The sequence below is a fragment of the Scyliorhinus torazame genome, chromosome 30, assembly GCF_047496885.1.
Source record: "Scyliorhinus torazame isolate Kashiwa2021f chromosome 30, sScyTor2.1, whole genome shotgun sequence".
In the NCBI taxonomy this organism is placed as follows: Eukaryota; Metazoa; Chordata; class Chondrichthyes; order Carcharhiniformes; family Scyliorhinidae; genus Scyliorhinus; species Scyliorhinus torazame.
In genome coordinates, this window is record NC_092736.1 from 22,285,650 (window position 1) to 22,312,081 (window position 26,432).

General features: G+C 47.5%; 1 protein-coding gene across 2 annotated transcripts in view; it reads left to right on the forward strand.

Annotated features, from left to right (window-relative positions):
• Positions 1 to 23,067, forward strand: part of LOC140404424 (ras-related protein Rab-8-like) — a 67,173-nt gene extending 44,106 nt beyond the window's left edge. Inside the window, exons 3-8 of one of the 2 annotated variants that reach the window (XM_072492947.1) lie at positions 2,267 to 2,327; positions 3,137 to 3,214; positions 5,229 to 5,318; positions 5,431 to 5,496; positions 14,046 to 14,096; positions 20,667 to 23,067. In XM_072492947.1, coding sequence (XP_072349048.1) covers positions 2,267 to 2,327; positions 3,137 to 3,214; positions 5,229 to 5,318; positions 5,431 to 5,496; positions 14,046 to 14,096; positions 20,667 to 20,762 — 442 coding nt within the window. In that variant the 3' untranslated portion in view covers positions 20,763 to 23,067. Of the gene's footprint in view, positions 1 to 2,266; positions 2,328 to 3,136; positions 3,215 to 5,228; positions 5,319 to 5,430; positions 5,497 to 13,396; positions 13,926 to 14,045; positions 14,097 to 20,666 lie in introns of those variants that run through there. The other variant, XM_072492948.1, reaches the window with a different exon arrangement.
• The last annotated feature ends 3,365 nt before the right edge of the window (positions 23,068 to 26,432 follow it).

Sequence of the window (26,432 nt, forward strand, 5' to 3'; positions counted from 1 at the left end):
ATTCCCCCCATGTCTGGGTGGGTCTTACCCCCACATCCCAAAAAGATGTGCAGGGTAGGCAGATTTGCCATGCTATAAATTGCCCCTTAATTGGAATAAAAAGAATTGGGTACTTAAATTTAAAAAAAAAAAAAAATACTGTCTTGCCTTATCAACAGCTTGCTACTTCAATGTAATCTGTGTCCTGTGTGGTCGACCCATGCAGGGGCTGGCCATATGCTGTCAAATCCTGTTGGAGATGCGAGGCTCCAAACCAAACTCTCACCTACGTTTCTGGTTGTAGACCGTTTGTTTGAAATGTGAGAATTACGCATCATAACAAGATCCTGGAGCAGCTCATCAGTATGTTGCCAAGTACGGCTGGACTTCATAGATGGAGCCAAGGCTTATAGCCAAATATGGCTTTGTATGCAAACCTGATGTCATGTTCAAGAAAGATTCAAAGTCGCAATGGTCGATGTCGCAGTTCGCTATGCGGATGATAACAAAGTGCTTGAAAAGGCTTGGGGAGTAAAAAGGCACAAGTATGAACATCTGGGGCAGCGCAGTGGATATCACTGCTGCCTCACGGCACCCAGGTCCCAGCTCTGGGTCACTGTCCGTGTGGGGTTTGCACATTCTCCCCGTGTTTGCGTGGGTTTCGTCCCCACAACCCAAAGATGTGCAGGGTAGGTGGATTGGCCACGCTAAATTACCCCTTAATTGGAAAAAATGAATTGAGTACTCTAAATTTATTTTTAAAAAGTATGAACATCTGGGAGTTGACAGGAGGCTCTGAGCCGAAATACTTTAGCTTTGTACTTGACGCAAGAGCAAAATAGCTTGAAGGAAAAGAACATCCGAATGCAATTCCTCATCATTGAGGTACAAATCATTCGCCCAGCAGATTTTCAGACTTGCGATATCCTGACACTCGCAATGCTGCAAATCTTCAGCGACAGGTGAGTAGGTGGAATTCCACCAATCCTGGATGGCTGCATCCTGACCAGCCGCCGCCTCTGATGCTGCCCGCTGTTGTTGACCAGCTAGAACCCTTGTCTGGGCACATCCTCTCCTCCTGAGGGTGCAGGAATATTGTGTGTATGAGATCCATAGGCGTTACAGCGATTGAACTGTGTGAAGAGGGCAGACTGTGAAATGAGAGCATGTGTGTGTGCATGGATGTTATCAATAGAACTGCTGAACAGTGAGATTTGCAACTCCTTCCATCGTCCATAACTTCATGCACCACACATTTGTCTCCTCACACTTCAACCTCCATTCCTCAAACTGTATGTGCTTTTGCAGTCATTGCAAAAATAAACATTGTACGGTTTGTGCTAAAACCTGTTAGCCTGCACCACCCTCCCGTCACCTTCACTCTTGATCCTCCCAACATCTCCTTGGTGCCTTCCCACTATAACCCTTCAACCTGCCCATCCTATTGTCACCATCCACTTGGAAATGCCACCCTCCCTGCCCCCGTTCCAGTCGACGTTCCCCCTCTGATCCTATACCCTCCCTGCATCGTCCTTAAAATTTTTGTTGTGACCTGTCCTACAAGACGTTTTGGTCATACCAACCAACCTCAAGACTGGAACCTGCTCCTAAACCAAATTGACTTCCCCATTATGACTGTGAACATTCCCCCTCTGCCAGCCAACACCCTGAGATTGGCCCAAAAATGGACAGTACTGAACCTGCACATTAGGCCCCTCATTTTCTTACCTTGATTGACCGTCTGCACCACCCCCTGCAGGATGCCAGACCCTTCCCTTCATGTCCCCCCATCCCACCTACAGTCCTCCCTTGGATACCCCAACCACTCTCCCCCTGTTCCCCGGCCGTGAGCCTCTATTCAAGTTGCCATTCTCCTGCTCCCCTCCCTTGTGCTGCGGAGTTAGACAAAGAATACGGCTGACCTCCGACACAACTGCACAAAGATGCCTATTGCTTGTCATCTTTAAGCGAGCACCGATCGGGTGCCACGGGATTCCCGTGTGCCGTTCTTGAAGGTAGGACTTAATTATAAAACGTATCGGTGACTTGCAAAAAAATTACAAATAAAGTCCCATCACGGGGGGCGCGAGGCATGACCCACTACTGCCACACTGCCAACTTAATCTCGGCATCTCAACCTGCCATTGGTAAACCAAAATTCCAGCTCTGGCCAAATGAAGTCGCTCCATCACCCCGCCCACCTTGTTTCTTGTCCTGCTGACCCCATAAAATTCCCCCCATCGTTTCTGTAACGGCTGATAACTCTATTCTCATTTTATCATTTCAGGGACACAGCAGGTCATGAAAGATTCCGTACCATCACATCAGCATACTACAGAGGAGCCATGGTAAAAACATAGTCTGCTGTGTTATAAGTTGGCTTCTCCCCACAAAACTGACATTTCAAATTCACGTTTATTTTCATTTTAATCTGATGGCATACGTTCAATAACTTTCAGTTGCCTGGTTATTATTTTAAAGTGTTACCTATCCCATTCGGAGTGTCCAGCGAGCTGTGTCGCACTGCACGACAGCGCTGAGGCTCTGCCGAAGAGATTTGAAGCGTTAACTCTGTTTCGCTCTCCACAGATGCTGCCAAGACCTGCTGAATTTATCCAGCACTTCTCCGTTTTTATTAGCGCCAAGGTTTATTCTTGATCAGTAAAGGAATCAAAGGTTTTGGGGGAAAGGGCAGGAAAGTGGACGTGAGGAATGTCCAATCCTATTGAATGGAGAGAGGTCCAAGGGGCCGAATGGCCCACGTCTGTGCCTATTCTAGTCCATAAAATTGCCCTGAATAGTCTGTACTGATCATCGGTAGACTGTAGCTATCAGCGTTTCAAGGCAGAACAAGGCGATGTTACTCAATGTTCAGCTATGTTTGCAACTATTCCCTCCCTAAACCTCCCCCATCTTTCTATGTTTCCTGCTTTGCAATGTCTCTTAAAACCTACCTCTCTGACCAAGCTTTTGATCACCCTTAAAATGTGGCTCGTTGTCGAATCTCGTTTGCCAATTCTCCTGTGAAACGCAGACATTTTACTGTGTTCAAATCTTTATACAATTACAAGTGTTTGTGTGATCATTTTGATGGAAGAGGCAATATAAAAATGTACTGAGTACAATCTGTGCCATTTCATTTGTTATGCGTTTCCAGGGAATAATGTTGGTGTATGACATCACACAGGAGAAGTCTTTTGACAACGTAAAGAACTGGATACGGGATATTGAAGAGGTGAGTAATGGGCTTTGTTAATGCCTGCTATCTACCGATATTAGCCAGAAGGTTAATGCCTACTGTACCTTTCCGCTGGTCACTTAGCGCTGCAATAGTGGGTTCTGATTCGTTGCGACACATTTTGCACAATTGTATTGAATCTTATTTTGATGCTGTTATGAAGAGTCCTTGTCACCGGATATTTTTTTTGTACGGTGAGTGTTTTAAAGTGACGGGCACCGTGAGGAGCATGCTGTTATTTTCAGCTTTGATTCCCAGGTTTGTACTGATTGAGCGATGCACCACGTCTTTCATGAAAACGCTTGCTCGGGTTTGAGAGCTCACTGCACAGAACGGGGAAGCAGATTTTCATTTTCGCTTATGACAGCGGCAGCTGGTGCAAAAGATTCCCAGTGATGGGCCTGCCATGCTAAGGCGAAGGCTGGCAGGAGCTTTACTTTATTTTGTTTATGGTGATTTTTCTTTTACGCCGAAATGTTGCAAATTTGAGGGGCGGGATTATCTGGCTTCCCAACCCCGTGTTCCCGGAGGCGGGAGGTAGCGTGCCGCCCACTGGCAGCAGGATTCTCTGTTCCTGCCACTTAATGGGAATTCCCATTGACACCACCCCGCGGCACCAGGAAACCCAGGGCGGGGGTGCGCTGCCGATGGGTCCAGAGAACACTACTGCCAGTGAACAGCTGTACAATTCCGGCCATGATCTCCAGAATTGTGTTTTTTTTTAAAAAACACACAATTTTACATTATTTGGTGGTGCAGAACTTGAGTATTGCCAAAAAGAGGGGCATGCTGTCAAAGCTTTTCCTTTTGCACTCGTCAGGACAAATGCAAGTATACCAAATTTCAAACCATGTCAGCTAAAATCTATACTGCAGGAGGAAAGGCTGCTGATTGGTGGGCAAGTCAAATCTGGTCATGGCGTTGTCGTGGAGAAAGCAATGCAGAGCCCTGGGGGAGCCTTTAGATCACCTTCTGAATGCAAATCAGCACCTTCGACCATTTTCCCTTTCCTCGATATTTGCTAAGTTGTCTGAAGATGAGATATAATAGACGGTTGTATTTTCCGTAGATCCAGAATTAATAAAGTATTCTTTAGTACATTGTGCAGTTGTTAATTTTAGTTCCAGCTGGAAATTCAGTCTTTCCTCAGTTCAGCTTGATTCAGACAAGGGCCAAGTGCCCAAGCAAATGTAACATTGCACATCCCAGTGCTCACGTAGACTCCACTTTCACAAAATGCATTTACAAGACGCAAATCAGTTGCAAACATAATTCTGTTCAGTGCTTCATATTCCCTGCACCCACATAACATTTGGAAATATTGATGGAAGAGCATTACTGTGTTCTCCCTGCTTGCTGCATTCAGCCATAGGGCGTGATTCTCTGGCCACGTTGTGCTCAAGTGAGAGCGCAATGCGTCCGGGGAATCCCGGGAGAGCTCTCCCGCAGGCTTCCCGGCAGCCTCCGCGCCTAGCAGGATTCACCCAAGCCCCGCGAGGCGCCGGACGAGACCAAACGGCAGGCACTAAAGTAGGTCTTAAACCTACTTAAGGTCTACCTACCCGGGATCCACCAGCCTCCATCGATTCACTGGCTTCCCCAGGGAGGCTGCTCTAATCGCTGGAAGGGGCTAGAGAGAGAGAGAATTAATTGTTGTCCAATGCACCCAACCTGTGCAGTGCCACTAATATGCCTCTTGTGGTTCAAATCTGCAAGAGTTGGACAAGTCACCTCTTCAGTTACTTTAGATTTTGCACAGAAGGAGCTGAGATACAGCGGGAACTGTTCCTCACGGCGGAGGTGGGCGGGGAGGGGAAGGTGGCTTAATGAAACAAAAAAAACCAATATTTTCAAATTACATATTTATTCTGAAATAGGAAGTTGAACGTTCTTAAGTTGCCAACATGTGACCTTACCCCACTTTGAATCTGAGCAGATTGAGGTTTCAAATTGAGCTGGTTAAATTGTTGTTTACCAAGATTAATAGCAAGGTGTCTTTATACCTCCTTAGCATGCATCTACAGATGTGGAAAGGATGATTCTGGGCAACAAGTGTGATGTGAATGAGAAAAGGAAGGTGCCAAAAGAGCGGGGAGAGAAGGTACGGCTATAAGAAATTGTTCACCTTTAGTTTAAGGCTGAGCACTGTGGCTCAGGTATAAATTGACCTTATTTCTGCTGGATGCTTATCATTATTATTGTTATTTTTCCAGTTAGCAATCGATTATGGGATTAAGTTCTTGGAGACCAGTGCAAAATCCAGTTTAAATGTTGAAGAGGTAAGAAATATGAGGAAATATTTGCATACTGATATGCGTACTGACAGATTTGCACACTTGTTATACAGCCTGAACGAAGCCAACCACTTTAAATTCCACAAAATGCAAACCCTGAAATTCTGATGTGTAGCGACAATGTGACAGGTTTACGTAGGCCGTTTCCATTCTAAATATAGACACACAATGAAAAATTAACAGTGCATGCACATTTTTATTGTAAATATGGATAATTCTGTTCGTTTTTTTAAATTTTGTTTAGGGGATGTGGGTGTCGCCGGCTGGGCCAGCATTTGTTGCCCATCCCTAATTGCTCTTCAACTGAGTGGCTTTGCTAGGCCATTTCAGAGGGCTGTTTTAAAAAATAAACATTTTATTGAAGTATTTTCGGTATAGTAACAACAAGATAAATAATATACATGAAACCATAAACATAGTGCAAAAGCCATTTACCTCTCATACAGGTCCCACCATTATTGACCCCCTACTCTAATCTAAACTACTGCCTCCCCCCCGCCCCGCCCCGTCTGCTAGCGATTAATTTCCCCGCAAAGAAGTTGACGAACGGTTGCCACCTCCGGGTGAACCCTAACAGTGACCCTCTCAAGGCGAACTTGATTTTCTCCAAACAGAGAAAGCTAGCCATGTCCGATAGCCAGGTCTCCGACTTCGGGGGCTTTGAGAACCTCCATGCTTATAGTATCCGTCTCCGGGCTACCAGGGAAGCAAAGGCCAGAACGTCTGCCTTTCTTCTCCAATTCCCTGGTCGGCCTCTTTCTCCTCCTGGATTCCCGGGTCTTCCGACACCCCGAAAATCGCCACCTCTGGACTCAGCGCCACCCTTGACTTTAACGCCGTGGACATGACATCTGCAAACCCCAGCCAAAATCCCCTAAGATTTGGACATATCCAAAACATGTGGACATGGTTCGCCGGTCCTACCGCACATTTTGCGCACCTGTCTTCCACCCCAAAGAATCTGCTCATCCGGGCACGGACATGTGAGCCCAGTGAACAACCTTAAATTGAATCAGGCTGAACCTGGCACATGTTGCAGACGTGTTGACTACTCAACGCGTCCGCCCATAGACGATCCTCTATCTCACCTCCCAGCTCCTCCTCCCACTTGCGCTTCAGCTCCTCAGTCTGCGTCTCCTCTGACCCTAGAAGTTCTTTGTAAATGTCCGAGACGCTCCCTTCTCCTACCCACCCTCTGTAAACTACCCTGTCCTGAATCCCCCTTAGCAGTAGGAGCGGGAAGGTTGACACCTGCTTACGTAGGAAGTCCAGCACCTGCAGATGCCTGAATTTGTTTCCCCTCGCCAACCCAAACTTCTCCTCCAGCGCCCTCATACTCGGAAAGCTCCCCTCTATAAACATATCCCCCATCCTCTCAATCCCCGCTCTCCCCCATAACCGGAACCCCCCGTCCATACTCCCCGGGGCAAACCGGTGATTATCACAGATTGGGGCCCCGACCGATGCTCCCACATGCCGCCTCCACTGGCCCCAAGCTCTCAGGGCCGCCACCACCACTGGACTGGTGGAGTACCATGCCGGCAGGAAAGGTAGAGGCGCAGTTACCAACGCCCCCAAACTGGTGCCCTTAAATGAAGCCGCCTCCATGCACACCCATGCCGACCCCTCCCCCACCATCACTTCCTGATCATGGCTATATTTGCCGCCCAGTAATAGTTGCTAAAATGTGGCAGCGCCAGCCTGCCCTCTCCCCGACCCCGCTCAAGCATTACCTTCCTTACTCGCGGGGTCTTGCCCACCCAGACAAAGCCCATGATCACTCTGTTGACCCGCTTAAAAAAGGACCGGAGAATAAAAATGGGGAGACACTGAAATACAAATAGGAATCTTGGGGGGACCGTCATCTTCACTGTTTGCACCCTCCCAGCCAGAGACAACGGAAGCGCATCCCATTTCCGAAAATCGTCCTTCATTTGGTCCACCAGCCGGGCCAGATTCAATTTATGCAGCTGGTCCCATTCTCGTGCCACTTGGATACCTAGGTACCTAAAGCTTTCAGAGGGCATTTAAGAGTCAACCACATTGTTGGTGGTCTGGAGCCTCATGTAGGCCAGACCGGGTAAGGACGGCAGATTTCCTTCCCTTTTTAAAATAAATTTAGAGTACCCAATTATTATTTTTTTCCCATTAAGGACCAATTTAGCGTGGCCAATCCACCTACACTGCAATGTGGGTTATGGGGGGTGAAACCCACGCAAACACGAGGAGAATGTGCAAACCACACAGACAGTGACTCAGGGCCGTGATCGAACCCGGGTCCTCAGCGTCATAGGCAGCAGTGCTAACCACTGCGCCACCGTGCCGCCCTGATTTCCTCCCCAAAAGGAACCGAGCATAGCCTTTGCAGTATCCAGTGCCTTCAGCCGTTTCTTGGTATCACGTGGAGTGATTCAAATTGGCTGAACACTGACGGGTTTCGGACAATGCTCGGCACAACATCGAGGGCCGAAGGGCCTGTTCTGTGCTGTACTGTTCTATGTTCAATGTCTGTGATGCTGGGGACCTCAGGAGGAGGCTGAGGTGGATCATCCACTCGGCACTTTTGGCTGAAGTTAGCTGCAAACGCTTCATTCAGCCTTGTCTTTTTCACTAAGGTACTGGGCTCCCAATGAGGATATTTGTGGAGCCTCCTCCTCCGTTTAGTTGTCCACCACCATTTGTGACTGGATGTGGCAAGACTGCAGAGCTTAGATCTGATCCGTTGCTTGTGGGATCGTTTAACTGTCGGCCGCATGTTGCTTCTGCTGTTTGACACACAAGTCTGGTCCTGTCTGGTAGCTTCACCAGCTTCCTACTTCATTTTTATGTATGCCTGGTGCTGTTCCTGGCAGGTACACCTGCAGCCTTCGTTGAACTTCTGTGTTCTTCCTACCAGAATGAAACAATTTGCACTTCTCTGCATGAAATTCATTCTGCCATATATCTACCCATTCCCCCAGCCTGTCCGTGGTCTTTTGCAGTTCAACACTATCCTCCTCACAGTCCTCGTTGTTCCCATGTTTCGGATCATCTGCAAATTTTGAAAAGGTGTCCAGTACACCAAGGTCGAGATCATTATATGGCAGGAAGAGTAGGGGTCCTAGCGCCAACACCCAGGGAACTGCACCGAAACAAAAACTTGCCTCCAGTCTAGAAAACATCCATTAACCACCAGCCTTGATTCCCGTCATTGAGCTAATTTTGTATCCATGTTGCTACTTTTATTCCATCAACTCTACTCACAAAGTTGTGCAGCACTGTATCAAATGCCCTTTGGAAGTCCATATGCAAACACATTGGGATACGTCGAAGGCTATGGGGCCCGGACAACATTCAGGACATAGCACTGAAGACTTGGGACTACAAAATGAGCCACGCTCCGAGCCAAGCTGTTCCAGAACAGCTACCAGGAATGTCCTGCCCACTCAAAGCAGGCCATGTCTTGAGCGGAGGAGGATGAGAGGTGACTTAATAAGAGGTTTATAAGATAATGAGGGGGATAGATAGAGTGGACGTTCAGAGACTATTTCCTCGGGTGGATGTAGCTGTTACAAGGGGGCATAACTATAAGATTCAGGGTGGGAGATATAGGAGGGATGTCCAAGGTAGGTTCTTTACTCAGAGTGGTTAGGGTGTGGAATGGACTGCCTGCTGTGAGAGTGGAGTCGGACACTTTGGGAACTTTCAAGCGGTTATTGGATAGGCACATGGAGCACACCAGAATGACAGGGAGTGGGATAACTTGATCTTGGTTTCGGACAATGCTCGGCACATCGAGGGTCGAAGGACCTGTTCTCTGTTGTACTGTTCTATGTCAAAGCAGTCAATTACCATCCCATTAATCCATTCTTGATCATCAGGAAAGTGTCAACAGTTCTATTAAGTGGCATTTACTCAGCAATAACGTGCTCGCTGATGCTCAGTTTGGGTTTCGCTCGGGCTACTCGGTTCACTCAAGAAGTGAGTAGAGTGCCTTGTCTTGACATGGCCGCGTGCGGCATCAAGGAGCCCGAGCAAAACTGGTGTCAATGAGGTTGGGTGGGAAAAATACCCACTGGTTGGGGACATGTCTAGCACGATAGCACAGTGGTTAGCACAGTTGCTTCACAGCTCCAGGGTCCCAGGTTCGATTCCCGGCTTGGGTTGCAGTCTGTGCGGAGTCTGCACATTCTCCCCATGTCTGCGTGGGTTTCCTCCGGGTGCTCTGGTTTCCTCCCACAGTCCAAAAGTGTGCAGGATAGGTGGATTGGCCATGATAAATTGCCCTTAGTGTCCAAAAAGGTTAGGTGGGGTTACGGGGATAGGGTGGAGGCGTGGGCTTAAATAGGGTGCTCTTTCCAGGAGCGGGTACAGACCCGATGGGCGGAATGGCCTCCTTCTGCAATGTAAACTATGATGGTTGTGGTTGCTGGTGGTCAATCATCTCAGTATCAGGACGTTGCTTCAGGAATACTTCAGTGTCCTAGGCCCAACCATCTTTAGCAGCTTCATCAATGACCTCTCCCACCACCACCCCATCATAAGTGGGATGTTTCATTGGTGACTGTACAATGTTCAACACCATTCGCAACTCCTCAGATAATGAAGCAGTCCATATGCAGCAAAACCTGCGATATATTCAGGTTTGGGCTGAGAAGTGGCAAGTTACATATGCGTCACACAAGTGCCAGGAAATGACCATCTCCGACAAGAGAGGATCGAACCATCGCCCCATGACATTCAATGGCATTACCATTGCTGAATCCCCCACAATCAACATCCTGGGGGTTACCATTGATTGGAAACTGAACTGGACTAGCCACATTAATACTGTGGCTACCAGGGCAGGTCAAAGGCTAGGATTCCTACAGCAAGTAACTTACCTCCTGTGCCCCCCCCCCCCCCCCCCCAACCACCACACACACACACACACACACACAAAAGCCTGTCCACCATCTACAAAGCACAAGTCAGGAGTGTAATGGAAAATTCTCCACTTGCCTGGATGAGTGCAGCTCCAACAACACTCAAGAAGCTCGACACTATCTGGGGTTCGTCTCCAAGTCACTCACTGACTTGGAAATATGTCGCAGTTCCTTCACTGTCGCTGGGGAAACATCCTGGAACTCCCTCTCTAGCAGTGTGTTTCCCTAGACCTCAAGGACTCCAGCGGTTCTAGAAGGCAGCTCACCACCGCCTTCTGAAGGGCAACGAGGGATGGGCAATGAATGCTGGTTAACCAGCGACGCCCACATCCCGGAAATGAATTCTTAAAAAATACCACCATCCCCATTCTTCCAATTGCTGGTCTCGTTGGCTTGTAACTTTTATAAAAAATTAATTTATATTAAAATTCATTTAGGGTGGCACAGTGGTTAGCACTGCTGCTGTCTCACAGCGGCAGGGACCCGGGACCAATTCCAGCCTTGGGTGACTGTGTGGAGTTTTCATAGTCTCCCCGTGTCTACATGGGTTTCCTCCGGGCGCTCCAGTTTCCTCCCACTGTCCAAACGTGTACAGGTTGGGTGGGTTGACCATGCTAAATTGTCCCTTGGTGTCCAAAGATGTTCAGGTTAGGTGGGGTTACGGGGATAGGGCAGGAAGTTGAGTCTGGAGAAGGGGGTGTAGATAGCCTGGGTCACATTGTGATCCAAAAAGACGAGGTGTTGGGTGTCTTAAAAAATATTAAGGTAGATAAGTCCCCAGGGCCTGATGGGATCTACCCCAGAATACTGAAGGAGGCTGGAGAGGAAATTGCTGAGGCCTTGACAGAAATCTTTGGATCCTCGCTGTCTTCAGGGGATGTCCCGGAGGACTGGAGAATAGCCAATGTTGTTCCTCTGTTTAAGAAGGGTAGCAAGGATAATCCCGGGAACTACAGGCCGGTGAGCCTTACTTCAGTGGTAGGGAAATTACTGGAGAGAATTCTTCGAGACAGGATCTACTCCCATTTGGAAGCAAATGGATGTATTAGTGAGAGGCAGCACGGTTTTGTGAAGGGGAGGTCGTGTCTCACTAACTTGATAGAGTTTTTCGAGGAGGTCACTAAGATGATTGATGCAGGTAGGGCAGTAGATGTTGTCTATATGGACTTCAGTAAGGCCTTTGACAAGGTCCCTCATGGTAGACTAGTACAAAAGGTGAAGTCACACGGGATCAGGGGTGAACTGGCAAGGTGGATACAGAACTGGCTAGGCCATAGAAGGCAGAGGGTAGCAATGGAGGGATGCTTTTCTAATTGGAGGGCTGTGACCAGTGGTGTTCCACAGGGATCAGTGCTGGGACCTTTGCTGTTTGTAGTATATATAAATGATTTGGAGGAAAATGTAACTGGTCTGATTAGTAAGTTTGCAGACGACACAAAGGTTGGTGGAATTGCGGATAGCGATGAGGACTGTCTGAGGATACAGCAGGATTTAGATTGTCTGGAGACTTGGGCGGAGAGATGGCAGATGGAGTTTAATCCGGACAAATGTGAGGTAATGCATTTTGGAAGGGCTAATGCAGGTAGGGAATATACAGTGAATGGTAGAACCCTCAAGAGTATTGAAAGTCAAAGAGATCTAGGAGTACAGGTCCACAGGTCATTGAAAGGGGCAACACAGGTGGAGAAGGTAGTCAAGAAGGCATACGGCATGCTTGCCTTCATTGGCCGGGGCATTGAGTATAAGAATTGGCAAGTCATGTTGCAGCTGTATAGAACCTTAGTTAGGCCACACTTGGAGTATAGTGTTCAATTCTGGTCGCCACACTACCAGAAGGATGTGGAGGCTTTAGAGAGGGTGCAGAAGAGATTTACCAGAATGTTGCCTGGTATGGAGGGCATAAGCTATGAGGAGCGATTGAATAAACTCGGTTTGTTCTCACTGGAACGAAGGAGGTTGAGGGGCGACCTGATAGAGGTATACAAAATTATGAGGGGCATAGACAGAGTGGATAGTCAGAGGCTTTTCCCCAGGGTAGAGGGGTCAATTACTAGGGGGCATAGGTTTAAGGTGAGAGGGGCAAGGTTTAGAGTAGATGTACGAGGCAAGTTTTTTACGCAGAGGGTAGTGGGTGCCTGGAACTCACTACCGGAGGAGGTAGTGGAAGCAGGGACGATAGGGACATTTAAGGGGCATCTTGACAAATATATGAATAGGATGGGAATAGAAGGATACGGACCCAGGAAGTGTAGAAGATTGTAGTTTAGTCGGGCAGTATGGTCGGCACGGGCTTGGAGGGCCGAAGGGCCTGTTCCTGTGCTGTACATTTCTTTGTTCTTTGTTCTTTGAAAGTGGGATTAGGTAGGGTGCTCTTTCAGAGAGTCGGTGCAGACTCGGTGGGGCGAATTGCTTCCTTCTACACTGTAGGTATCCTATGATTCAACCAGAGGATTTCAAAATTTAACTGAGAGATTAATGACCTTGAACTACGCAAACTTTCCTCCAAAATTGCAAACCTTTGAGGCTTTTGACAGAAACTAATGGAACCCATTGGGTAAAATCAAAGGGTTTCTGAATAACTGGGACTGCATTGTCACAGAATCACTGGTTACAGCGGAGAAGGAGGTGCTGTGTCTCTGCTAGCTTCCCAAAGGAGCAGTTCACCCAGTGCTGCCACACACACACACACACACACAAGCACACTCGCCCCTCCCTTCTCCCCGTAGCTCGGAGCATCCATCCGGCTCCGATAATGGTTCCGAAACAATTTTCCATCTACATTTGAACATGCTGCCAGGCGTGCCTCTGAATTCTTTGTATGTTCAGAACACTTCAATCAAACATTTCCTGCTCAGTAAAGTTTGTGTTTTGCAAGGGAGAAACTAAATTTGTATCAAAATGTGAACACCAGCCTATCGTATCTGCGCGGCTCTCCAAATGAGCAACTCGCCCCGTAACCCCTGTATGTTCTTCCTTTTCAGGCAACAATCAAATTCACTTTTGAAAGCCTCAGTTGAACCTACACCCTCCAAGGCAGTGCATTCCAGATCCCTAACCACTTGTTGCGTGGTCAAGATTTTCCTCCTGGCGCTTTTGCTTCTTTTGCCAAATGCTTTAAATCTGCTCCTCCTTTGTTCTCAATCATTTCATGAATGGAAACAGTTTCTTGCCATCTGCCCAGACCCTTCATTAGTTTGAAGACCTCTATCCCCCGTTGTGCCAGATTAGGGCTCGTGGGTTTGCCGGGTAATACATCAGTATGGATTGAGGATGCGTAACACTTCTCACGTTAGTTTGTACACTTGTATAAAATCACACAACTCATGTGAAATTGTCCATTTTGCCCCTCATCACCCGCAGACGGAATGAGCTTTCATGGATGTATCCCACTTTTGGGAAATCACTGCAGACTCTGTTCTTCCTTGTTTTTCTGGGTGGGAAGTGTGGATAGCTCATATCAGAATACTTGGTGAACTGCCATGAAACTGTATCTTGGCTTTTTTGGGGGGAGCGGGGGGGGGGGGGGGGGTTGTGGTATTAAACATGCACCCTGACTCCATTTCCTGAACGACGGGTGCGTTGCAAAAATTGTTACATGCTTCTGAATGATTTATTCTTTTCTTCTTCCAGGCGTTTAGTACACTTACACGAGATATCATGACAAAACACAAAATGAAAATGGTACGTAAATGTTTCTAAAACAGCACAGTAACGTTTTTTACAACTTGGTATTCCGGTTTGGGTTGAAATGCTGGGAACCGACTGTATCCGCTTGGAGTGTGAAACAGCAATGATCCGATTTCACCAGAATGTTTTTTTTGCCCCACTGACATAACTCTCATTTCCACAATTGAAGGTCTCCAGACTTGTCTCTAGCTTTGTATTCCAGATTTATTCTTTGAATTCAAATTCCACCAGCTACTATGGTGGGATTTGAACCCGGGTTCCCAGAGCATTAATCTGGCCCTCCTGGATTACTAGTCCAGTGACAAAACCGTTGTACCAGCTTCTCCTAGATAATGGGTAGGTACGCCTCACAAGAGACGGGACAGAGCCCCCTCCAATTCCACTGAATGACATCGCGGACACCTTCAGACGTTTCACTGCTGCTTTTGGTCCTGCGTGAAGAATGTACAGAGTTTTCCTTTTGTTGTTGTACTGCTGTCTGGTCTGGCAAAGGCAGCACGGTAGCACAGTGGTTAGCACAGTTGCTTCACAGCTCCAGGGTCCCAGGTTTGATTCCTAGCTTGGGTTACTATCTGTGCGGAGTCTGTACGTTCTCCCCGTGTCTGCGTGGGTTTCCTCCGGGTGCTCCGGTTTCTCCCACAAGTCCCGAAAGACGTGCTTGTTAGGTGAATTGGACATTCTGAATTCTTCCTCAGTGTACCCGAACAGGTGCCGGAATGTAGCGACTAGGGGCTTTTCACAGTAACTGGAAGCTTACTTGTGACAATAATAAAGATTATTATTATTGGCAGATGATGGGATTTGAATTCAATAAAATTCTGGCATTAAAAAGTCTGTAATGATGACCATGAAACCATTGCCAATTTAAAAAAAACATCTGGTTCACTAATTTCCTTTAGGGAAGGAAATCTGCCAACCTTACCTGTTCCGCCTACATGTGACTCCAGACACACAGCGATATGGTTGACTCTTAAGTGCCCTCTGAAATGGCCTAGCAACCATTCCAGTAATCAAGGACAATTAGGGATGGGCGATAAATGCTGGCCCTGCCAGCGACACCTGTATCCCATGAAAGCAGAAAAAGATATTTTAACTGAGGCAGCTGGTGACATGGAGTGGTATCTGTCTCAATAGCTGCTGCTTTCAACTTTAACAGCTTGCGTTACTAACTATTATAGCTATTTAACATCCGTCCAAATGAGAGCAACGATAGCCGTCACGTTGCAGTGCTGAAAGCTGCCGTGCCCAAGTGTCCTTTGGAAGGAGTAGGAAGAAGCAAGGGTGTCACGCCCAATCTGCTGCACAAACCTGCTTGTGCAAAGTCTCCATTCTTCTGTTTAACAACCACAGTAAACTCAATGTCTGCTGTTTCCCACATGAGGGCTTGCCAACACCCACAGGAAAAGTAGCTTTTGCCTCACCTTGGTGCTTTTACGATAGAAAGCTTGCCCATAAAGCTGTAATAATCTTTATTAGTGTCACAAGTAGGCTTACATTAACACTGCATGGTCGCACAGTGGTTATCGCTGTTGCTTCACAGCGCCAGGGTCCCAGGTTCGATTCCCGGCTTGGGTCACTGTCTGTGCGGAGTCTGCACGTTCTCCCCGTGCCTGCGTGGGTTTCCTCTGGGAGCTCCGGTTTCGTCCCACAAATCCCGAAAGACGTGCTTGTTAGGTGATTGGACATTCTGAATTCTCCCTCGGTGTACCCGAACAGGCGCCGGAGTGTGGCGACTAGGGGATTTTCACAGTAGCTTCATTGCAGTGTTAATGTAAGCCTACTTGTGACACTAATAAAGATTAAGATTATTATTACTGTGAAAATACTGCCGTCTTTGAGAACCTTGTACAACCGCATAGCACATGATTGCTACACACCTGGGACATTTGTTTTGAAGCACCGTGTCGGGCTTAAGTTTCTTGGATATCACTTCCTAAGTTCTAGCCGTCCGCCAGGTTTCCAGATATAAAGCCTTTACTGAAAAGGCAGAACATAATCCACACAGACATGGGGAGAATGTGCAAACTCCACACACCCTAGGCCAGAATTGAACCCAGGTCCCTGGCGCTGTGAGGCAGCAGTGCTAACTTGTTGCCCTTGTAGCGACTTGCCCCAAGATTCCACATCAGCCCCGGATCAAAAAGCAGTGACTTGACGCAGCTTGTATTTATGACCATCAACAATCTATCTCTCACACCTGAATAAGTGATAACAATCGTGGAGATTATGCTGAAAGTTTCAAACCGTGTCTCCCAAGCTTTAAGGTGCATGGAAATTCCTTGGCTGGCCACATTGTACGCCAATATGGGAATATACAATATGGGGAATTAATCATTTGAAAGATTGAGAACTGTTAGTAAAATGTAACTGCCAAACTCCATTATGAATGAAGGTCTAGATTTTTAACAATTTAAAGGGTTTTGCTTGGCATTTAACAGGACTTCTTAAAAGCTGCTCTCAATTGGAATTTTTTTAATATCATGTAATCTTTTGAAATCTAAACTATTATTTTTTTTTTAAATATGTTTTATTGAAATTTTTCTCACAAACAACAATTTTTCCCCTCTTACAAAGCAAACGCAACAATAATACAGAAAATTTTAACAATACACAAGTAACAAAACCCCTTTATCTTTGACCTAAACTAAACTAACCCCCCCCCCCCCCGCTTCCCCCTGGGTTGCTGCTGCTGGTCATCTGTCTTCCCTCTAACGTTCCCCTAGGTAGTCATGAAATGGCTGCCACCGCCTGGTGAACCCTTGAGCCGATCCTCTCAGGGCAAACTTTATCTGCTCCAGTTTAATGAACCCCGCCATATCGCTTACCCAGGCCTCCAGTCCGGGGGGTTTCGCCTCCTTCCACATGAGTAGGATCCTGCGCCGGGCTACTAGGGACGCAAAGGCCACATCGTCGGCCTCTTTCGCCTCCTGCACTCCCGGCTCTTCCGCAACTCCAAATAGAGCTAACCCCCAGCCTGGTTTGACACGGGCCTTCACCACCCGCAAAATCACTCCCGTCACTCCCTTCCAATACCCTTCCAGTGCCGGGCACGCCCAAAACATATGTGCGTGGTTTATGTGTGCTCTATGTAGCACCTTAAATTGAATCAGGCTAAGCCTGGCGCATGAGGAAGAGGAATTTACCCTGCTTAGGGCATCAGCCCACATACCCTCCTCTATCTCCTCCCCTAATTCTTCTTCCCACTTTCCTTTTAGTTCGCCCACCGACTCCTCCCCCTCTTCCCTCATCTCTCGGTAAATCTCTGACACCTTGCCCTCTCCGACCCACACCCCTGAAAGCACCCTGTCCTGTATCCCCTGTGTCGGGAGCAACGGAAATTCCCTCACCTGTTGTCTAATAAACGCCCTCACCTGCATATATCTCAAGAAATTTCCCCGGGGCAACTTATACTTTTCCTCCAATGCTCCCAAGCTCGCAAAAGTCCCATCTATAAATAAATCTCCCACCCTCCTAATTGAAATCTAAACTATTATGTTACAAGTGGTGATGTTTAAATGATTATGCTTTAGGATTGCACCGTTTTGTGAATAAGATTATGCCGGTTTGAGCACTATAGTTTAAATTTGGGATAGTTTTAAACAAGTCCGACAGGTTTATGAGACGGGCCTGGAGCTGCAGGTCAAAGGGGAAGTCCTGTTGTGTTGCTGGGATGGTTCACCTGAGGAAGGAGCAGCGCTCCGAAAGCTAGTGATATCGAAACAAACCTGTTGGACTTTAACCTGGTGTGGTAAGACTTCTTGCTGGGATGGTGGTGCGAGAGGTATTCACACCTAAGGTAATTCTGGCCTCTGAATATCTCTTAAGGAAACAGTCTGTCTGAGGGGAATTTGGGTGGAGCACGTGGAGGCCAAGCGTAAACTGGAAAGAGAGCGCAGAATCCAGAGCCTCCTGGTTGTGGGGGGTGTAGAAGAGGGAGGAGTGTTTTGGCATTGAGACAAAAATGGGTCATTGGATGGAGGGGAAAGGTCACTGTCTATAGCCGTTGAACTCAATGTTGATGTGAAGGTAATGGGTAAGCAAGAAAGGTTTTAAGTATCCATATACTTCTCAGATCAGAGGGAAAGTTTAAAGATAAAGATAATTTATTTTAATTTCTATCTGAAAACAAGCCCCATGTGTCACAGAGATGGTTTGAGAGTGGAAGGTTCCTTTGTTTGAATATATTTCTGCTGTTTTCACCGTCTGTAAGGCAGTCCGCCTGGGAGCAGTCTGTGAGAAGGCAGCCAGTGACTGGAGCAGCTTGAAGCAGGCTGAGAGGGAAGCTGGGTCTGGAGCAGCAGAGAGATGGGGCTTTTCTGTGGGAGACTACGTAACCCTGTGGGGGGGGGGGGGGGGGGGGGGGCAGGCTTGGATTGAAAAGCCCAAACTTATGAGAAACTAAAAGGGTACAAGATCTCCCAGTGAAGCTAGTGTAAGAGATCGACCGAGGAATCGAGAGTGTTCTCTGAAAGTCTTAATTGCTCGGCTGGGAAACTGAGGAAGATCAGTGTGAATCGACAAGAGCCCACAAGAGCTGAGACACTTCAGTTTGGTTCCAGGAAAATTGAATTGACGCTGAAGAAACTGTATTGTGAAAAGGGAAAATTTTGAACTTTTAAGCAGGGTGACCAAGTCTTTGGATGGGGGGGCAATTTTAGGACACTTTGGCGTGGAACCATATGAGCAGACAAAGATTGCTGGTGTATCTGTGCACGCTGCTTGGGCAGCCGGGGTCACGCACATACTGTGCATGCACAAAATTTAAATTCCTGAAATATCTTGGGCTGGATTCTCCGTTGCCCGACGCCGATATCGTAATCCGTGATCGGGTGGAGAATCCCTTTTTATGACCGGATCGGGGGCGGCGCCCTCCAAGACAGCACCATCAGAGAGTACGCTGCACCCCGTTGGGACGTCCTCGGGCCGTTACCTGAAGGCCCTCCCCCGATGCTCCACCCCCGATGGGCTGAGTTCACAATAGCGCGGATCACTTGTGCTCTCAGTTTTTGTCAACCTCACGTGGCAGCTGCCGCCACAGAAGGGGGGGGAAGTGAGAGGGGGATCCAGGGGGAAACTATCCGGCAGGTCGGGTCCACGCTCAGCCGGCACCATGTTGTACGGCGCGACCACTGCAGGTCGTCGCTGAGCGCATGCGCGGCCACAGACCCAGCCATTCTCTGGCCGTTGACACGGGAGCCGGGAGTTTTACCCGGCCCCGCTGCTAACCCCTCACCAGTTCCGGAATAGGTGAGGGTTCGGTGCAGATTTTGGCATCGTAAAACGCCACAATTCCCACGCCGGCGTCGGCACTTAGCCGCAGAATCGGAGAATCCAGCCCCCTGTACATAGAAAACAGCATCCCTGTAAGTTTCAAGCCGAGACAGAGGTCACACTGATTATAAGTACAAAGGGGTGAACCATTTTGTTCGGAAGCTTTGGTTTAAAGTTTAATTGTGTACAAGATATGGTGTCCAGTTTATGCTTTTTTTTCAGTGAGTAAACATTTCCTCCTCAAACATGAGATTGCGTTGTCCTTGCCATCATTAACTGAAAGTTAAAATATCTCTTTAAATTGTTATCGGTCTCCGCGTAAATGTTAATGGTTATTACATCTGATGGTACTGATGCCAGAAGTGGAAAATGGAGAGATAACATCAGTGACTTGTTGCAGATTCCACAGTGGTGGAATGATTTGCTTCCTATCCTTGTGTGGTATAGCTAATAAAATTACCGAGACAAGATTATCCACTGGTTTCGTATTACCCAGGAGACTGCAATTTTCATTCCAAAAATCATTTGGCCGTATGATCTACCTCTGTTCCTATTTCTCGTGTTCTTCCCGCCAACATTAATGGAAGAACGGACGTTGGGATAAACAGAGCAGTGTACACATTCTAATCTTTTTTTAACATAATCTTTATTGTCACAAGTAGGCTTACATTAACACCGCAATAAAGTTACTGTGAAAATCCCCTAGTCGCCACACTCCTGTTCGGAAATCCCCTAGTCGCCTGTTTGGGTATCCCCTAGTCGCCTGTTCGGGTACACAGAGGGAGAATTCAGAATGTCCAATTCACCTAACAAGTAAGTCTTTTGGGACTTGTGGGAGGAAACCGGAGCACCCGGAGGAAAACCGCGCAGACACTGGGAAAACGTGCAGACTCCGCCCAGCCAGTGACCCTAGCTGGGAATCGAACCTGGTGCTGTGAAGCAACAGTGCTAACCACTGTGTTACCATGAGACTGCTACAGAACCTTGTACTTTGCTGTCCTTGCGGATAGGGGGGGGGTGGGAGAGAGTGCAAGGTTGCAGAATGAGAGCAGGAGTTGAGATTACACCTGATTTACGATGACCACAATCTATCAGTAAGGTCTTTGGTTAACAAAAGGTGTTCAGGGATATGGGCCGGTGGCATTCATGGGCAATTAGGTGGCATATCAGCCATGATCTCATTGAATGACGGAACAGGCTCGATGGGTTAAACACCCGACTCTGTTCCATATGCCTGCACATAACCAACTTTTTATGTTTTTATGACGGTCATTTATTGTTTTCTTTTTTAAGAATGAAAAAAGTTCTCCGGGAAACAGTGAGAAAGTTAAAATCACCGCGAAGAGGCAGTCAAAGAGAAGAAGCTCATTCAGATGTATGCTGCTCTGATGGACTTGGAGTAACAGACTGCAGCAACCTTTTTATTTGCTTTTCTGGAAGAGCAGTGCTGATCAGCCTCTGAAATCAATTCTGCTGCTGTGAGCTGGCTGTTTGCAGGCGGCCCCGCTGGTTTCTGCCCATTGGGCTGTGCGGGTACACAAGCGGGTGTGTACCCAACCCCCTCCGCCCGCACCTGCTCCAACTGGCTTGTATTCACCGTCGCGCAATGAAAATGGAAGTCGCTGAAATGGAGCAACAACAGCTTGTATTTAGCACATTAATGTAGTCGCATGAGCCAAGACACCTGGCAGAAGCGTTATCAGACAAACCGGACGGCGCGCCACGGGATGTCTGGGTCGGTGACCAAAGGCTTGACAGGTGAGGTGGGCGTTAATGAGCATCAAAAGGGAGGAAGGCAAGGCGGAATGATATAGGGGATTCCAGGGCTCTGGACTTGGTAGCAGAAGACGCACAGCCAGAAAAGGTGGAACAATTAAACTCAAGAGGCCAGAATTGGAGGAGTACAGGTCTCCCAGAGGATTGTAGGACTGGAGGACATGACAGGGATGGGGTGGACTCTGGCACTAAGGGACTTGAAACCAAGGAAGAGAATTTTAAAATTGCGTCGCTCCTTTATCTGGAGCAAGTGAGGGTTTCAGCTGAGCTAAGGGAGGACAGAGGCGTGCCATGTCATGGATGAAAAATTTAGTCCAAAGATGTGCAGCTGGGTGGATTGGCCATGCTAAATTTCCCCATTGTGTCCAAAGGTTAGGGGAGGTTAGAGGGATAGGGAGGAGGGAGTGTGCCCGGGTTAGGGTGCTCTTTTGGAGGGTCAGTGCAGATTTGATGGGCCGAATGGTGGCCTTCTGCACTCTTAGGGCCCTAGTGATGGCAGGAATATGTGGTTGGAAACTGAGCTCCCAGTCAAGTTTAGACACCAAATGTCCAAACAGCCTGGTTCAGCCGTGGACACTAGTCAGGAGGGGGTGAAAGAGTGAGTGAGTTGATAACTACCGAGTTTATGGTGGGGATTGAAGACAATGGCTTCGGTCGTCCCAATAGTTGGAAGGAATTTCTGTTCATCCAGTAACGGAAGTCGGGCGAGGGGTCATGACGGTTTTGCAGCAGTGGAGAGGTCGAGAGGAGGGGGTGTTTGAAATGGAGCGCGATGCCGTCAACAAACCTGTGGGAATTGATTTTGCGGAGAGATAGCATGTCGGTGAGAATTGAAGATGGACTAATCCATGTAGATTTCGGTTTAACCTCACTGCTGCCTCACGGCGCCGAGGACCCAGGTTCGATCCCGGCCCCAGGTCACTGTCCGTGTGGAGTTTGCACATTCTCCCCATGTCTGCGTGTGTCTCACCTCCACAACCCAAAAAAGATGTGCAGGGGAGGTAGATTGGCCACGCTAAATTGCTCAATTGGAAACAATAATGAATTGGGTACTCTAAATTTTTTTTTTTTAAACATGAACATAAAATTAATATAATTAGTAGCACATTGGTCCAGGACAGATGGAGCTTCTCTATGTATTTACCAAGTATCCATCCCTCCCCACCCCACCTCCCCTCACACCCTCTTCCATTTAGAAACTATGAGGGCTCCTCGGGGACAAGACCAGTTAGAATATTAGTGCGGGGCTCCTTGTAGTCAAATAGCCCGATTTGGCTGTCCAGGGCGCACAGCTGAACAATGGCTACTTTGGTGATCGGGCCCAGCATGCCCGTGGGCCCATATCCCACCAAATGAGGTGTGGCTGGCTTTTGAGCATTAACTTGAGTGCAAGTTCTCCCCCTAGTTCTGATTCCCTCTTTTTGAAACCCCATTCGAGAGACCACACCATTTCATTTCATTTTTGTGCGGGTGGAACTACATGCGTGTCCTCTTGAGCTGCCTCGTGACATCTTTCCACAGGACCTTTGAAACCCCATCATCCCATTGGTAAGCAAATTTAATTGACAGCCCCTCCAGTGTACTTTTTCACTGCCTCAGATACTAACTTTGACCCTAGCTCTCCTGATGCATTGTCAACTACATAACCAGGTCCAAGTGGCTTGTTCTTCGTGCCAAGATGAGTGTGCACTGACCGCTAAGAGGGTTAACGTGATGACTGCTTCTTTTCGCTGTAGCTTTATGCATTGTGTGGTGGTAGGAGAGTACCTCTGGCCTGTTTTTACATTCCAGACTGTGCAGTAGCGCACAATGGACTGTCTTCTACAATTTCAAAGTGTGTTCAAGGATGCTTGACTGATTTCTTTATATTAAATCTTTTTTATTAAATAAACAAGCTGGTTATTATCTGAAAATGTTACATTTTAGTTGCAACTCTGGTGTCTTCGAAGCTATTGCAATAATCTATCCACGGCAGTATTGATAGGAGCGGCATTACACAGCCCAAGTCCTGTATTCACATTGAGAATAATATTAATTGTGTTATGTGGCACTATCATCGTGCTAAATGAGATAATGCGGAACTTGAGACCACAAGAAGAGAGTAGTCGAATGTGTTGTTTAAAAGAAGGAACTTTCTACAAATAAATAACAAAGTTTTACAATAAGTGATTCAGCAGAACAGTAATAACTATGAAAGCAGGAACTCTAGTAAAATAGGTCATGCTCACCGGTCACCCTCTTGCAGACTGAAAAGGCCTGCTCAAAGTTCGCACATGCTCCAAACCCCCAACAGCGGCCTTCTAAGAACACTTTGTACGCAAAATGACACTCTGTAACAGATAAGCTCGGAACAGCATTAATAACACACATCTGGGTGCCTTGTGCCATCAGCAGGAACAGAATTGTATTCCACCACAGTCTGGTTGGCACCTCACTCTACCCTTACCATCAACCCAGGACACCAACCCTGGTTCAGTTTGGTTTGTGGGAGACTGAGGTGCCAACCTAGTGAACCAGAACTACTTAAATGCTGAACGGCAGGCGCAACATGCGATAGACTGAGCTAAACGATGTCACCATCAGCGGATCAGATGAAAGTTCTTAAGTCCTGTTATTCCTGAATGGTGGTGAGTAATTGACATGAATGGTGGTGGGCAATTGAACTGATAGGAGGTGGAGGCTCCGTCCCCAATAATGGCAGGGCTCAGCACATCGATACAAAAGACTGGATTGAAGTGTTTGCACTTCTGGCAGAAGGTGGCAGCAGAGTATAAAGTCCACCTCCGTCTTCACCCCAGATCCCCAGCATCACGGATTCCAGTCTTCAGCCAATTTGATTCACTCGACACGATATCAAGAAATAGTTGAGCGTGCTGGACATCACAAAGGCAATGGGCCCCAACAACATAACTGAATTGAAGCCTTGTGCTCCAGAATTAGGTGTGCCGCTCGCCAGGTTGTTCCAGAAGAGCTAAAACACTGACAAAGTAGAACATTACATGGGTATCACATTAGGTGATACATGGGTATCTCCTATGCCCACAAAACGCAGAACAAATCCAATCCAGCCCGTTATGCACTCAATCATCGGCAAAGTGATGGACGATGTTATTGACAATGCGAGCAAGTGGCATTTACTCGCTAATGACCTGCTCACTGAGGTTCTGTTTCAGTTCCACCGGGACCACTCCGCTCCAGACCTCCATCAGGAGCTTAGTCCAAACATAGGAAAAAGGACTAAATTGCAGAGGTGAGGTGGGAGTGACTGCTCTTTACATCAAGGCAGCATTTGACCGAGGGTGGAACCAAGGGGTCTTAGTAAAATTGAAGTCAATGGGCATCAGGGGGAAAACTCTCCACTAGTTGGAGTCATAACAAACACGATGGTTGTTGGAGGCCAATAATCTCAGTCCCAGGATGTCGCGGCAGGGGTTCCTATAGGGAATTCCCTCGGCCCCAACCACATTCAGCTGCTACATCAATGACATTCCAGCCACCTTAAGGTCAGGAGTGGGGGATATACTATTCCCACAAGGTAAGTGCTACTCCAAAAAAGAGAATTTAAGCATCTCCCTTAAACATTTCATAGCATTACTATCACAGCATTTTGTTTTTTCGTTAATGGGACATTAGTGTCGTTGGCTGAACTAGCATTTCTTTCCCATTCATAGTTCCCTTGAGGGGACAGTTAAGAGTCAATCACATTGCTGTGGGTCTGGAGTCGCATGTAGGCCAGACCAGGTAAGGATGGCAGATTTCCTTCCCAGTCCAGTGACAATACCACTCTGCCATCGCCTCCCCGGAATCCCCTACAATCAACATCCTGAGATAACCATTGATCAGAAACATAACTGTGAGTACAAGAGCAGGTCAGAGATGGGTGAGTAACTCACTACCTGACTCCACAAAGCCTGTCCCCCATCCACAAGGCAGGAATGTGGTGGAATGCTCTCCACTTGCCTGGATGAGTGCAGTAGAGTTGAAGCTCAACGTCATCCACAACAAAGCACCCCGTTTCCCCCACCCATTCACTCCTTCCACCCAAGTAGCAGCAGCGGGCACCATCTACCAGATGCCCTGCAGTGACTCATCAAGTCTCCTCCGACAGCACCTGTCAAACCTATGACCGCTAAAGTCAAGGGGCAAGAGGTGTATGGGAGCTCCATCACGAAGTTTCCCTCAGCGTCACACACCACCCAGACTTGCAACTATATAGTTCTCCCTTCAACGTCGCTGGGTCAAAATCCTCTTCTTTGCTTGGGTCACTGTCTGTGCGGAGTCTGCACATTCTCCCTGTGTCTGTGGGTTTCCTCCCACAAGTCCCGACAGAGGTGCTTGTTAGGTGAATTGGACATTCTGAATTCTCCCTCTGTGTACCCGAACAGGCGCCGGAATGTGGCAACTAGGGGTTTTCACAGTAACTTCACTGCAGTGTTAATGTAAGCCTACTTGTGACAATGATAAAGATTATTATTAACAGCACCTACAGTGTAAACTGCAAACAGTTTAAGAATGTGGCTCACCACCACATTTTCAATGGTATTAAACACCAGCCTTGCTACTGATGTGCCCTTGGAACAACAAAGCAAAAACCTGTTCAATTCCAGATAGGAAAAGCATCATGTTGTTATTTTCCATGGCCTCGTAAATAGTTTGTTGAAGATGCTTAACGTAGATTATTGTTCTTTTAGTCCGTTGTATTCACAGGTAAATCACATCACCCTCCCTTCCTGCTTGCCCCTTTCAAGTTGCAGCTTTTTAAATTCTTCCGAGGGATGGGGGCATCCCTGGCGAGAGCAGTATTCGATGCCCATCCCCGGCGAGAGCAGTATTCGATGCCCATCCCCGGCGAGAGCAGTATTCGATGCCCATCCCCGGCGAGAGCAGTATTCGATGCCCATCCCCGGCGAGAGCAGTATTCGATGCCCATCCCCGGCGAGAGCAGTATTCGATGCCCATCCCCGTCGAGAGCAGTATTTGATGCCCATCCCTGGCGAGAGCAGTATTTGATGCCCATCCCCAAGTGAATGAGTTGGGTTCCTATAACAAGTGTTTTAATCTTTGAATTGTATTAATTCATATGCACCGATGTAAATTTGGGTTTTATTATTCCAAATGGACTTCTGTTTTTTTAAAATAAATTTTAGAGTACCCAATTGGTTTTTACCAATTGAGGGGCAATTTAGCGTGGTCAATCAACCCAACCTGCACATCTTTGGGTTGTGGGGGTGAAACCCACGCAGACACGGGGAGAATGCAAACTCCACACAGACAGTGACCCGG